The 14781-nt window shown below is 37.4% G+C and overlaps 1 protein-coding gene across 13 annotated transcripts in view; it reads left to right on the top strand.

The window, feature by feature from the left end:
• Positions 1–14781, top strand: part of MTMR2 (myotubularin related protein 2) — a 110208-nt gene that overhangs the window by 78175 nt on the left and 17252 nt on the right. For all 13 annotated transcript variants that reach the window (XM_084975764.1, XM_005667262.4, XM_003129797.6 and 10 more), the window contains 6 exons: positions 42–136; positions 559–669; positions 3205–3306; positions 4671–4754; positions 9312–9461; positions 10468–10656. In XM_084975764.1, the coding sequence (XP_084831890.1) occupies positions 128–136; positions 559–669; positions 3205–3306; positions 4671–4754; positions 9312–9461; positions 10468–10656 (645 nt within the window). In that variant the 5' untranslated portion in view covers positions 42–127. The remainder of the gene's footprint in view (positions 1–41; positions 137–558; positions 670–3204; positions 3307–4670; positions 4755–9311; positions 9462–10467; positions 10657–14781) is intronic.

The following is a 14781-nucleotide window of genomic DNA, read 5'->3' as shown; positions in this document are numbered from 1 at the left end:
AATAGTGCACAATATAAATTGTGGGCTCTTTTCCTTTTCAGCCAAAGATGTAACTTATATATGTCCATTCACTGGTGCTGTACGAGGAACTCTGACTGTTACGAATTATAGGTTATATTTCAAAAGCATGGAACGGGTAAGACTTGCTATTGGATTAGATTTTTATATGTACATCTCTTTGTTGTTTGTTCATCTTTGATCTTTTTTTTTTTTTTTTGGTCTTCTTAGGGCCACGCCTGTGGCATATGGAAGTTACCAGGCTAAGGGGTCAGATTGGAGCTGCAGCTGCCAGCCACAGCAATGCCAAATCTAAGCCATGTCTGCAACCTATACTGTAGCTCATGGCAATGCTGGATCCTTAACCCACTGAGCCTGATGGGGCCAGGGATCGAACTTACATCCTCATGGATACTAGTCTGGTTCTTAACCTACTGAGCCACAGCAGAAATTCCATCTTTGATCACTTTTGATTAAAGCATTTCTAATTAAGATTTGTCTCACCTATAATTTTACAGTATCAATTTCTCAGTTTTAATTTTTTTTCTTCCTTCCTTTTAGGATCCCCCATTTGTTTTAGATGCTTCTCTTGGTGTTATAAGCAGAGTAGAAAAAATTGGTGGTGCTTCTAGTCGAGGTGAAAATTCTTATGGACTAGAAACTGTGTGCAAGGTAACTGTTGTAATATGTATGCAGTTTTATTTAGTTTGAAAAGCTTTCTGTTAAATAGAACCTGTGTTTAGAAATTTGTCTCCGAAATATCAAATGGATTTCATACTAGAAACATCATTCTAGTAGAAGAAAACAACATTTAGGAGTAATAAAAAAAATTGATCTATTGTGAATCAGGCTTGAATTTTTTTGGACCTGGAACAGAGTTCTCTCACATTCATTATTTCATGTTGAACCTCATAAAAATCTTGAAGGGGGCGTGATTATTACCTTTAATTTACAAATTAGGAACATAAGGCTCTGAGCAGTTAAGGCTCATAATACTTTTTAGTGGAAGAACTGATCATGATATATTCACTTCTCTATTTCGAGTTATACTTTTTCTACTTCTGAAACACTCGTGGAGAAAACTCCATGTTACAGACCTTCTGCATTTTCTTATCTAACTCATATCCTTTGAATTCATTAATACTTGAATGAGACTTAGATTGTTATAGTTTTAACATTCAGTCATAGATATTTAATAGCATGTGTCACCATTCTCCTTATTAGGGCCTAATTAACACGTGTGCACATCTCAGTTCTGGGTCATTTCTTCTCTTCTGCTGTGCCAAAAAAGTAAAAGCAGTAGCATATGTATAACTTTCAAGACCTTTTCTTATGCCAGTCTTAGAAGTATTATGAATCTGACATTAAAACTAATGATTTAGTAATTATTTTTAATGTTTTTCCATTATAGTTGGAAGGGCTCTGAGAGACTAGCACATTGTCTCTTCATCACTCTGCTGTGGTCTAGGTGTAAACAGAACGTAGAATATAAGAGGACATGAAACAGGGTGACTTTGGAATTTTAATCATTTTATTTTATTTTTTGTCTTTTTGCCTTTTCTATGGCCGCTCCCGCGGCATATGGAGGTTCCCAGGTTAGGGGTCGAATCCGAGCTGTAGCCGCTGGCCTACACCACAGCCACAGCAACACGGGATCTGAGCCGCATCTGCAGCCTACACCATAGCTCATGGCAATGCCTAATCTTAACCCACTGAGCAAGGGCAGGGACCGAACCCGCAATCTCATGGTTCCTAGTCGGACTGGTTAACCACTGAGCCACAACGGGAACTCCAACATACTCAATTTTTAACTAACACTTGACTGTTGGCAAAAATTAAACATATCATAATAGGACTACAGAAGGCATCATTGATGGTTCAGTGTACTACTTTTGAGAATACCTTGAAGGGAGCAACGTGTGAAACAAAATTGATCACATTTACCAATTGTTTGCATAGAGGAATACATGACAGATACATTTCTTCCTTAGTAAAATGCCCGATCCTTAACCCACTGAGCAAGGCCAGGGACCGAACCCGCAACCTCATGGTTCCTAGTCGGATTTGTTAACCACTGCGCCATGACGGGAACTCCGTGGAATTTTAATCATTTTAAATATAGTTTTTTCCGTAGACCAAGACCATTATCAACAAACCCAAACATTTGTAGGGCCTCTGCTGTGGTACCTTTGGGGAGCTTAGTGTTCAACAGAGTAATTATAATAATGTCTAACAAGTTATCATTTTAGGTTCCCACACATATTCGTTTTAAATGATGGCAGAGCTAGCATTCTAATTTTGGATCAGATTTGTAATAAAATGTTTCACTTGTTTTGTGTTCTGTGAGTGCAGTGTAGTGGGGTATCTGTGCTCAGTTTCATAGAACATGGTGTCATAAAGCTATTTTGAATTCTGTCTAGGTGAAAATGCCTAAATAAAATGAATAGTCTTGAAATCATTCTTAATCCTAATTTTTTTCTTAGTGCTGTTAAGATCTCAGTAAATTGGAATGTGAACATCTCCATTCAGCCTAAGCATAGAAGACTGCTTGAGGACAAATAAGGGAAGGGAACCATAGAGCCTGAATGATATGAACAAAACTATTTAGAGTTTCTGCCTGTAGGTGGCTGAAGAACTTGGACATGGAGTTGAGGAGGCCCTTTGGGCAGAGTTTAGTTCTCTCAGTCTAGTAGCAAGAGACTTATGAAGAGAAGATCCAATGGAAATGAGTCCTGGGAAGGGGTTGTAAGTAGGAAAATGATCACCAAGCATAATGGGAATGAAGACATTTGTGAAACGGGACAACAGCTAATCAGGTTTTTAATAGGGAAATTCCTAACAGAAAATGGGCTTTCACAGGGAAAGGACATATGTTGATAGTGGGTGTCAGTCATGTAATATCATGACTTCAGATGCAGTATCTCTGATCTCCAGTGCCTACATCAGATGCTGCCTCCTTGAGTTCATAAGCAGAGGTAAATCTTCTGTCCTTGGAATTCTGCCTTGTATCTGAGTGCCTTGTGTTTATTTTTATTTCTTTCAATAAGGTGTAATTTCCCTGCCTCCAGGAACTGTTTGTTGTCTGATTTATTTTTGTATCCCAGTCATAGATCTTAACATTTTACAAGATAGTTCCAAGTTGCCGTATTTGTTCATTAAATAAAAAGTGAGTAGCAATAGGTGACTTGGATCCTAACTCTTTTCTAGGATATTCGGAATTTACGGTTTGCTCATAAACCTGAGGGGCGAACAAGAAGATCAATATTTGAGAATCTAATGAAATATGCATTTCCTGTCTCTAATAACCTGGTAAGATGTTTTCTATTTTTGAAAAACTTGTATTATAATTTTTGGTGTAGTGTGAAGAAGCTTGTCTAGGCTCTCTAGAATTTCTTTGTTTAGAATCCCACTTTACCATTTAACTGGGTATATAATTTAGGTTTAATCTGATCTCTAGGACTAGTTTTTTAAGGTACAAAATGAGAAAGGTGGACTAGCTGATTTCTAAGGTTCATTCCTGCAGATTAACATTCTGTCATCATAAGGTCTTTTTATCCAGGTTGTTTCCATAAGAAAAGCTATATGTGGTTTTCATTAGGATGTGAAATCTCCTTTTTAATTAGGAGCTAAGCTTTAAGTGTAGCAATTTTAGGGAGGAAAGGGTGGACAAATACTTAGTTAAAAGAGTTCCTACTGTGTGCTTTTAATGGTGTTAGGCCTCCTCATTTATTTTATATAAACCAACTTCCACAGTAGCTATATAGTGGTAAATATTACTCAAGATATTTTAGGAGTTCCCGTCGTGGCGCAGTGGTTAACGAATCCGACTAGGAACCATGAGGTTGCGGGTTCGGTCCCTGCCCTTGCTCAGTGGGTTAACGATCCGGCGTTGCCGTGAGCTGTGGTGTAGGTTGCAGACGCGGCTCGGATCCCACGTTGCTGTGGCTCTGGCGTAGGCCAGTAGCTACAGCTCTGATTCAACCCCTAGCCTGGGAACCTCCATATGCCGCAGGAGCGGCCCAAGAAATAGCAACAACAAAAAGACAAAAAAAAAAAAAAGATATTTTAAAGTTGAAAGCAGGAGCAGGTAAGCAGTTAACTCAGTGTCATAGTTAGTAGGTAATAAAACTTGGAATCAGTCCTGGTCTTTTGACTGGAGTTGGGATGTTTTTCATCAGAGTTGTTTATATCATTCTGTCATTAGATAAATTTTCGTTTTTGGTACACAGATTGCATGCCTCAAAATAAAAAATTTACTCAGTATGTTTTAGGAAATGTAGCATAATCTTTAAAGATGCTTAACTGCTGTTATCTTTTATCTGTTATCAAACTAATTAATATATCAGAAGTTGTCTTTTTTATGTAATGACTCTGTTATTTGAAAGTAAACCTAAAATAGCTACCGAAGATATCTGAAGAAAATATGGTGATATGTTAGCATTTGATAAATCTTGGTGGTGGGCCTTTGTGCCTTTTTTATGTTTGAAAAATATGAAAAAACAATACTTTTTCAAAATTATAAAACAAAAGTTAAAACAACAATATAAAAAGGGATACCAATACAAAATGTCATTGCAGATAAGTTAATGAAAACCTTGGATATGATAAGCAAACACTTCTGATGCATTACCTTCCTAAATGACTTAAGCTTTAACTCTGTTTACTTCTCATAGCCTCTCTTTGCTTTTGAGTACAAAGAAGTATTCCCTGAAAATGGATGGAAGCTATATGACTCTCTTTTAGAGTATAGAAGGCAGGTAAGTACTTTAAAAAAAAATTCTGTATTGTTTTTATTACAACAAAAACTTCATGGATTGAAGTGAACAGCTTTCTGTAGTTCTGTGGTTTTTGTTGTTGTTTTTTTAATGAAGGCTAATCTTGATTTTTTTTTTTTGACTGCCTTTCAGTTTCTTTAAACTGCTTTTCAGACTATGTCAGTGATCTTTTTAATGAATCTTTATTTACCTAAGAGTTTGTAAATAAAGCAGTTTACTTAAAAAATTAAACTAAAGGAGTTCCCTTTGTGGCTCAGTGGTTATCGAGGCCGACTAGGATCCATGAGGATGTGGGTTCGATCCCTGGCCTTGCTTACTCGGTTAAGGATCCGATGTTGCCGTGAGCTCTGGCATAGGTTGCAGATGCAGCTCCAATCCCATGTGGTTGTGCTATAGGCCGGTGGCTGCAACTCTGATTCAACCCCTAGCCTGGGAACCTCCTTGTGCCACAGGTGTGGCCCTAAAAAGCAAAAATAAAATATAATAAAACTAAAGTTGTAAAATATGTTTATGATTTAATATTCTTAAGTGTTATTTGACATTATTCACTCAGATTTTTCTTTTTGGGTATCCTATAAATTTGAAAACATTTCCTAATAGTTCTGCTGCTTATAATTTATCTCTACATAATTATTTTGAATGTTTTACATTTTCACAAAGGACACACTTCTACATAAAATGTTAGCAAATCAAATCTTACAGTATACGAAAGAGATAATATGTCATGACTAAGGTGAATTTGCTTGATATCAGAAAACCCTATTAATGTGATTCACCATAATAAGAGATTAAAGCAGAATTTGGTCTTGAAATCTGTGTTATGGTATATCATTCTTGCTATTATTCCTCAAGGCACTATTTCCCAAAGAGTTCCTATACTATAATATTTAAACCATATCTAAAATAGTATGTATTTTTAACTTTTCACATGCTCACTTTACTTTCTTGAGAATGTAGGGTCAAATATATTGATTGTTTCTTGGAAATCATTAGATTTGATATTCAAAATTACATGGCACAGCAATCAGAAAATCTGTCAAATGTCTGTAGAATTATAAAAATGAAGAATATTCTTTGGGAATCTGGGAAGAACTTGCTGTCTCTTTCAGTAGTATTCAACATAGAACTTTGGAAAGCAGATGAGATAACTGTCCAGAGAAAATAAATTAATATGGAAAAGAATAAATTAAAAAGAATGACACAGATAGTGATTATACAGAGGACCCTAAAATTTGTGGGTAAGCTCACTAGAAATCGTCAAATTGCTAAAACACTAAAAATTGGTATATAGACAATGAACATGGTATTCTGTAGAAATTATCATGTGGTAGATACCTTGCTTATTAACAAATTTGGAAATCATTTAAGTCCAGTAAAGGAAAACAGAATTTATCCTCAGAACTGGAACATAAGTAACTGAGGAAAACTGTAATGCAGTTTATTTGATTGTCAGCTGACTCTGACAAGTGAATACATTAACTGAAGGGCAGTGATTTGCATGGAAAGTAGAGATACCTGCCAAAGATCAACAGTTGTCAGTATATATCTTTAGCGCTGTCCACAAAGAAAGAATATACTGACTAGCCAACTCCAGGTTTCTGCTCGGAAGGCAGTTCCTTGAGTGGAGATAGGTGTGTCAACTTCTCTACGAATGAGGAAGACAGTAACCAGCAAGGTAATTTAAGTCAGTGGTTCTGTTCCAAACCAGCCATTTTTTTTCTGAAGAATGTGACATAGTCCTAGTGGTAACAGTGGTTCTCCCTGGTGGTGATTTTTTAAGAATGTGGGAAGGGGTGAGAGAGAGATGGGGCTACCCACCTAGATTTGGGGTGGTGCACTGGGGTCTCAGGAGATCGGACCCTCTCAGCTCTGACTCCATGTTTTCTAAGAAAACTTGAGAAACTAATTTTACTTCTTATAGAAGCTTCTTTTCAGAAATTCATTCTTCTATCAAATTCCTGTAACACTTACTATATTGATTGGTGGCTAGAAGTATGAAACAGAAAGACACAATCCTGAGTGCAAAGAACATATGTTTAATGGAGGATTCAAAGAAGTACACTGGCAATCACAATATGCGGTGATGAATACTGTGATGGATAGAGCAGGTACTCCAGTGAGAAAACATGCAGCCACCTGGAAACTGAAAGTTTTTGGCGAAGGCGAAACTAGAGTGTAGAGTGGCCAGAGATCAATCCAGGGAAAGCAGGAGTTGTGAGGACCTTGCCAGGTTCCATAAAGGACTTTGTACTTTATGTGAAAAGAAATAGGTAGCCATTGCTAGTTTTTTAGGCAGAAGAATGTCATGATAACTTTTGCATCTTAAAGGGTAATTGTGGAGGCGTTGTGGAGGATAGATTGCAGAGGCACAGAAGAATAGCGATAAAGGCCTGAATTAGGAAAGTGGCAGAGAGGATTGAGGGAAATGAGCAGACTTTTTTCTGGCACTTTTGGATGAAAAAAAAAAAAAAATCAGAGAAATTGGTCATTGATTGGAAGTAGAGGGTGAGGAAGAGGAATGAGTGAAAGGTGGTATCCAAGTTTCTTACTTGAGTACCACTTCTGTAAACTTACCAATTCACTGTACATTTTTTATTATAGCATGTAAGTGTATTTTTAAGAAACTCTATTTTTATTTCTGGGAATAAGTTAGGATCTTATCTGAACAGTTGTCTAGTATATATAAAATTGAGGAAAGCAGGAAGGAGGGAGAGATGGAGATGGCAGGCAGCAAGTTGGGACCAGGCTAATTAATTGGGATGAGTAGGATATATGGTGCTGGTGAAGAGGCAGACCGTGGCTAGGGATGGGCGGAAACTACTGACAATATTTACCATGTGGTTACTGGGAGGGAATTTTCCCTTTTCTTTCTTCTTCTTCTTCTTTTTTTTTTTTTTTTTTTAAACTTTTTAGGGCTGCCTGTGCGGCATATGGAGGTTCCCAGGCTAGGGGTCGAATTGGAGCTGCAGGTACAGGCCTACACCATAGACACAGCAACTCGAGATCCAAGCTGCGTATGTGATCTACACCACAGCTCATGGCAATGCCAGATCCTTAACCCAGTGAGCGAGGCCAGTGTTTGAACCCATATCCTCATGGATCCTAATCAGGCTAGTTACCGCTGAGCCACAGTGGGAACTTCTACCACCTTTCTTAATTATCCTCTTGGGTTTGGTAACAGCTTGAGAAATACCTTTAAAGGAGAGTACCTTCTGTTCTTTGATATTTGCTTTTTTAACAGTTTCATGAACCAGGATAACAATTTTTTTTTGAGAAATAGTGTAGTTTTATTATAAAAAGGATAGATTTGTAATGTACATGGAATTCTTTACTTCTTCCTTTGGTCAAGTTACAGTCTGTGCCACAGTTTGGTCTATAAAATGATGTTAATGAAACCTGAAGGTAGTAAAGAGAGAGTGTGTAGCAGAGGGGGAGAAAGAGAAAGGCTGTTGGCATAGTGACTGCACATAGTAGGTGCTCAGTAAAATTTGTTTAGACTATACTTTGGTTTCTTTTGATTCTTTTTCTGTTTCATTATATGAGTTGTCAGGGATAATAATGTTTAAAAAATACACACTTTTTAACCATTTAATATGATGGCTTTATTTTCTCTAGAATGGAGGATGGAAATTTTAAAGTGTCTTATTAAGTAATTCTATATGTGAAGTAGTATTCTAGTTATAAATATTGAAATATTCAAATATTGAAGGACCAAATGAGGTTAATAATTCATGTGGGTTTTTTTTAAATTTTTTTTTTTTTTTATTTTTAGGGCCGCAGCTACAGCATATAGAAGTTCCCAGGCTAGGGGTCGAATGGGAGCTACAGCTGCCGGCCTACCCCACAGCCACAGCGACGCTGGATCCTTAACCCACTGAGCAAGGCCTGAGATCAAACCCGCATCCTCATGGATCCTAGTCGGATTCGTTACTGCTGAGCCATGACGGAAATGCCTCGTGTGTTTTTAAAAAAGTATTTCAAGTGTTTCTCTTGCCTCCTGTTTTTTGGCTTTGCCTTCTCTTCCTTGTTTTTCTAATATGTTTTAGATGAGCAACATTTCATTAGTACCTAAAATTGACTTTAGGTTGTAAGTGATGAAATGTGCCTAGCATTCTGGTGGACACTAGGTACCTGCCCTCTGACATTTCTTTGTATAATAGATGGCAACAAAGTTACTCATCCAGTCACATGTATGGGAGGGTGTTTTTTTTAAAGACAAGAATATTTTCAGTCTTACTGTTTCCTTCCTTTTCATTTGATGTATTTAGGACAGACCTAACACTTAATCAGTATGTTTACTAAGTATGACTTAGTAAGTCTATTAACATAAAATTGAGTGCGAGAATGAACACAAATCCCTATGTTAGAATGTCTCATCCTAAAAGCCTGGTTACCACAGGCTGACAGTAAGTATTTCCAACAACTTAAGAGATGGATGGATAGTGGATTTGGGAGAAGTTGAATAGGAGGCTTCTGTTCTGATGTTTTAAAATATTTTTGTTAGGTAGTACTTTGTCTTATGTTCTGTTTCACATGTAGGGAATTCCGAATGAAAGCTGGAGAATAACAAAGGTAAATGAGCGATATGAGCTTTGTGATACATATCCTGCCCTCTTGGTTGTGCCGGCAAATATTCCTGATGAAGAATTAAAGAGAGTAGCATCCTTCAGATCAAGGGGCCGTATCCCAGTAAGTGTGAAGCGGTGATGGAACTGTCTCATTGCTTTTGTACCCCACATAATGCTGAGGTTTCTGGAATTTGAAATGAGCATTAGTGAGTTGCTCAGAATTACATGGTTCTTAACTTGAAAACAAAGTTGGCTCTGTATTATTCACTATTTCTTTATCTTATACTTCTTAGGCATGGTGGTACATGCTCTTTTCCTTTAAATCCCAGAAAGAAGAAAACTTTACAAATTTATGGTGAATTGCTCATCAGATTTATCAAATTTGATACTATTTGAAAATCAAATTCATCAATTTTGATAAAATTGATGTTAATCCAATGTATGATGAATTGAAAGATGAATTTATGATCTTTTTAGATCAGCTCAAATAATTTTAGGTACAAAAATTCACAGACTCTGAAGATTTTATAGTTGGGCAGTTTTGCAGATCTAGTACTAAGACCTTAAAAGTGAAGTTTACATTGTCTCCTTTAATGTATTTTTTTCTAGAGACAGCAGTGCCAATAGTTAATGACTTTCATAAATCAGTATCTAATTAAAGAATTAGACTAAGTTTTCCACATGCCGGAGTTGGTTTGAAAGAAAGGTGATCTTTTTTTTTTTTTTTTTTTTTTTTTTTGTCTTTTGTCTGTTTTTTAGGGCTGCACCCATGGCATATGGAAGTTCCCAGGCTAGGGGTCTAATTGGAGCTGTAGCTGCTGGCCTACACCACAGCAGTGCAGGATCCAAGCCATGTCTGCGACCAGTACCACAGGTCATGGCAACACCAGATCCATAACCCACTGAGCGAGGCCAGGGATCAAACTTGAAGCCTCATGGTTCCTAGTCAGATTCGTTTCCGCTGCGCCATGATGGGAACTCCAGGTGATGATTTTTCATAGCAGCCTTTTATATCCTAGGCTTTGGATCTAGTTAGAAAGCAGAGTTTTATAGAGTAATGTTTTAAAGAAGAATTATTAACAGAGAAACATGTTAAATGTGTTGCCATTTTCCCCCCTCTTTTTAAGGTTTTATCATGGATTCATCCTGAAAGTCAAGCCACAATCACTAGGTGTAGCCAGCCCATGGTAGGAGTGAGTGGGAAGCGAAGCAAGGAAGATGAAAAATACCTTCAAGCCATTATGGACTCCAATGCCCAATCTCATAAAATCTTTATATTTGACGCCCGGCCAAGTGTTAATGCTGTTGCCAATAAGGTGAGATCATCTTTTAACTAGTTAAGATTATAGTTACAGTTTCATGAATCAACTTGAATTTGGTAGAAGCCACATTATAGCATAAAGAGTTCAGGCTTTTCAGAAATAAAGATGTAGATTCTCATCCTGGCTCTCCTGTTTGATAGTATGATTGAGTCAGTTAATCTTTTTAGACTTTAATTTTCGTATTTAATGAGCATCAAAACAACTAACAAGAATTGTTTTAGGGGAAAAGTAAGTTGATAAAAAATAGTGCATAGCTCTGCTTACTTATGTAGAAATAGGTGTTCAGCACCTATGAGTTTCTCTCTGCCTTCTCCAAACTGGGCAGTGAGCTTATGGCTGACTGAAGTCTGCACGGCACTGTTGTAGAAATCATGAGGTGTTCTTGGTGACCAGTGCTGCCCTCTTCTGGCAGCCCTCCACCTGTACAAGCTATTCAGACTGAAGACTTGCAGTTGAGCAGTGGTCCTGATTGCTGCTATAGAGTAAATATTGGCATTATGGAAATAGAAATTCTGATTCAGTTGACAGTCTGTAATTCTGATCAGTTTAAACTCCTGATCTACCATTGGAGAAGGAAAGAGAAGAGATACAATTTAGCTTTACAAAATTATCTTGCATGAAGTGCCCGCTATGATGCAGAGGGTTAAGGATCTAGCACTGTATCCAGGGCAGCGTGCGTTCAATCCCTGACCCTGCACAGTGGGTAAAGAATTTGGCATAGGTTGTAGCTGTGGCTTGGGTTTGATCCCTGGGCCAGGAACTTCCATAGGCTGTGGGTATGGCCAAAAAAAAAAAAAAAAAAAAAAAGTTATTTTACAGATAAGCAAAAAAAAAAAAAAAAAAACCAAAACAACAAAAACAAAAAAACACAAAAAACCCAAATCATACAACATCCTACATCTTAGAGAAATACCGTCAACCCTTGGTTATACTTGCAGACCTATGTGCATACCTATGCACACATATGTTTGAAACAGAAGAATGATTACAACTTCTTTTTTTAAATTGACACTGTTTTTTTTAATGCCAGTATATACTCATCTCTAACATTTTAATGGTATGATAACTAGTAACACCAGTTGTTTCTGGACCTTTAGGTTATTTGTGTTTTTGTTTTTTGTTTTGCTGTTATAAACAATGCTGGGATGATCATCCTTTAATTAAATTATGGAGCATGAATCTAATTATTTCTGTCCTTGTTTAGTGCTTTTGAGAACATTGTGAATTCCAGGCATTCTCTGTCAAACTGTATATTTCCCCTTAAAGGAAAAATGAGCCAATGTGTATATGAAGCCGGTACCCTAGAGACTAGCATATATTTTTCTAGTAATTTCTTGTTCTCTTCCCTAAACTTATACCATGAATTAGGAGGTATGAAACTTAGAATGTTCTCGAGGATGAAAGGAGGAGGAAAGAGTATAAAGCAGAAAAAGCAGTAAGGCAAGATGTTATATTCCTCATTTTTTTTTTTTTTTTAATTGTCTTTTTGCCTTTTCTAGGACTGCTCCCGCCACATATGGAGGTTCCCAGGCCTAGGGGTCTAATCGGAGCTGTAGCCACTGGCCTACGCCAGAGCCATAGCAACGTGGGATCTGAGCCGCGTCTGCGACCCAAACCGCAGCTCACAGCAACGCCGGATCCTTAACCCACTGAGCAAGGGCAGGGATCGAACCCGCAACCTCATGGTTCCTAGTCGGATTGGTTAACCACTGTGCCACGATGAGAACTCCGAAATATCTCTTTTTTAAAAAGACTTATGTTCACTTCTTTCAATTATTGGAACATTTTTCTGATTATAAAGCATGTCATAGACAACATAAAATCTAGGAAGGCATAAAAAAAGTAAAGAATAAGTAAGTAAAGAATAAATTATATCACTAAACTTCGATATATTTTTCCCACTTTTTTTTTCTGTGCATTTATGTATTGATTATTTTGTTATCATTGTTTTTCCTCTTAATGTTATAAGAATTACTTCTTTTCATCAAATATTCTGGAAAATACTTTAATAGTACTCATTATAAAGGTGTATCCTTCTTCTAATGATTTTTCTAATATTGGATCTTTAGTATTTTGAACATAGCTAAAATAAATATCTTCTGTTGGCATCTTTGATTATTTTCTTAAAATAGTTTCCTAGCTATTACAATTACTATATCATAATTTAAAACATGCATTTTTTAAAGTTTTGTTACATATTCCCAGTGTTCTTCAGAAGTTTAATTCAGTTTACCAGCTTATCGTTTTATTGAGATATGATTGACATAGAATAGTGCATAAATTTAAGGTTTAGTATAACATAGTGATTCGATATATGTATATACTGTAAAATGAACACCACAGTAAGTTTTGTTAATGTCTGTCACCTCACAGAATTATAATTTTTTTCCCTTGCGATGAGAACTTGTAAAGTCTACTGTCTTAGCAGCTTTCAAATCTACAATCTAGCAGTGTTACCTGCAGTCTTCGTGTTGTGCATTACCTCACAACTTACCTTTTAATGGGAAGTTTGCACTTTTTGACCACCTTCCTCCAATTCCCCCTCCTACCTCTCTTTTAAAATTTGCAGAAGTGTACATCCTTGTTACAGCAAATATTTTTCACCTTCACAGTAAGAACATTTTTTCTTATAGCTTCCACCAGTATGAATATGACACCTGCTTTAGCAACCATGAGTCATATCAAGAATTAAAATTTTGGTAGCTACTAAATCTTATGTGTGCCCTAACCCAATCAAATTTACTTTCTGCCTCTGCTAAAAGTAGCCACCACCCTAACTTTCATAGTAATCATGTTGTATTTCTTTATATTTTTGTTACTGAAGTGTACATCCCTGGACTCTGTAGTTTAGCCTTGCCTTTTTTTTTTTTTTTTTTTTTTTTTTGGCTTTTCTAGGGCCACCCCTGTGGCATATGGAGGTTCCCAGGCCTAGGGGTCTAATCAGAGCTGTAGCCGCTGGCCTCAGCCACAGCCACAGCAACTCGGGATCCGAGCCACGTCTGTGACCTACACCAGAGCTCACGGCACCGCCGGATCCTTAACCTGCTGAGCGAGGTCAGGGATCAAACCCGCAACCTCATGGTTCCTAGTCGGATTCGTTAACCACTGAGCCACCGACGGCAACTCCAGCCTTGGCTTTTTAAGTGTTGTATTTGATATGCCTTTTTAAGTCTCTCTTTATCTATAGTCTTCCCCTTGCCCGTTTCCTTCTTCCTTCCTCCTGCCCTCCTTCCTTCCTCTTCTTTCTTTCTCTCTTAACCTTTCTTTGTTTCTTTCTCGTTCCCTTTCCCTTCCTCCCTCCCTCCCTCCCTCCCTCCCTTCCTCCCATAGTCCGGATTTTATGGATTGTGCTGTGGTATAGTTCAACTTTTGTCTTCTAAATTTCTTTCACATGATTTCAGGGGTTTATTCAGATTCAGGGTCCACTCCTTTGGCAAAGCTATAGGAGGTATATGAGGAGGCACATAATTTGTGGCTGATTCTCCTTTTTGGGATAGCAGCAGCAGCTTAGTGCCAGGATATATTAATTCACTGGGACTGTAAAATGGTGATATTCTGATTTCATGATTTCCTTTTCAGCTGTTAGTTGAACTCTTTCTATAAAGAAACACTTTCTCTTATCTAAATTTTGGTTAACTGGAAGATAGTTCATATAGGAAAGAAAGCAGGATAAATGCTTGATTCTTTTTCCTTGTTTACCAGTTTTCCTAATAATATACTCCCTATTATCCCATGAAGATGACTAGTTTTTTTAAGTATCATTATGAATGCCTTCATTTATATATAGTCAGTTTCTAATTCATTGCAAGTATATATATATATTTTGAAATAATATTTCCCACTTTTGGTCAGAGGGAGGCTTTTCAAGTTTTCTCTTGAGTTCTTTTGACATAAAAAGGATTCAGAGAGGAGTTCTCATCATGGCACAGTGGAAACAAGTCTGGGAACCATAAGGTTGCGGGTTTGATCCCTGGCCTCGCTCAGTGGGTTAAGGATCCAGCGTTGCCATGAGCTGTGGTGTAGGTGGCAGACGAGGCTTGGATCCCGCATTGCAGTGGCTGTGACTGTAGCTGGCAGCTGTAGCTCCGATTTTAATCCTGGTCTGGGAACCTCCATATG

This window comes from Sus scrofa, chromosome 9, assembly GCF_054392235.1.
Source record: "Sus scrofa isolate SSC_HxYL_T2T_F1_AM1 chromosome 9, Sscrofa_HxYL_maternal_Yorkshire_Landrace_v2.0, whole genome shotgun sequence".
NCBI lineage: Eukaryota > Metazoa > Chordata > Mammalia > Artiodactyla > Suidae > Sus > Sus scrofa.
This window is presented reverse-complemented; position numbering and strand designations above follow the sequence as displayed.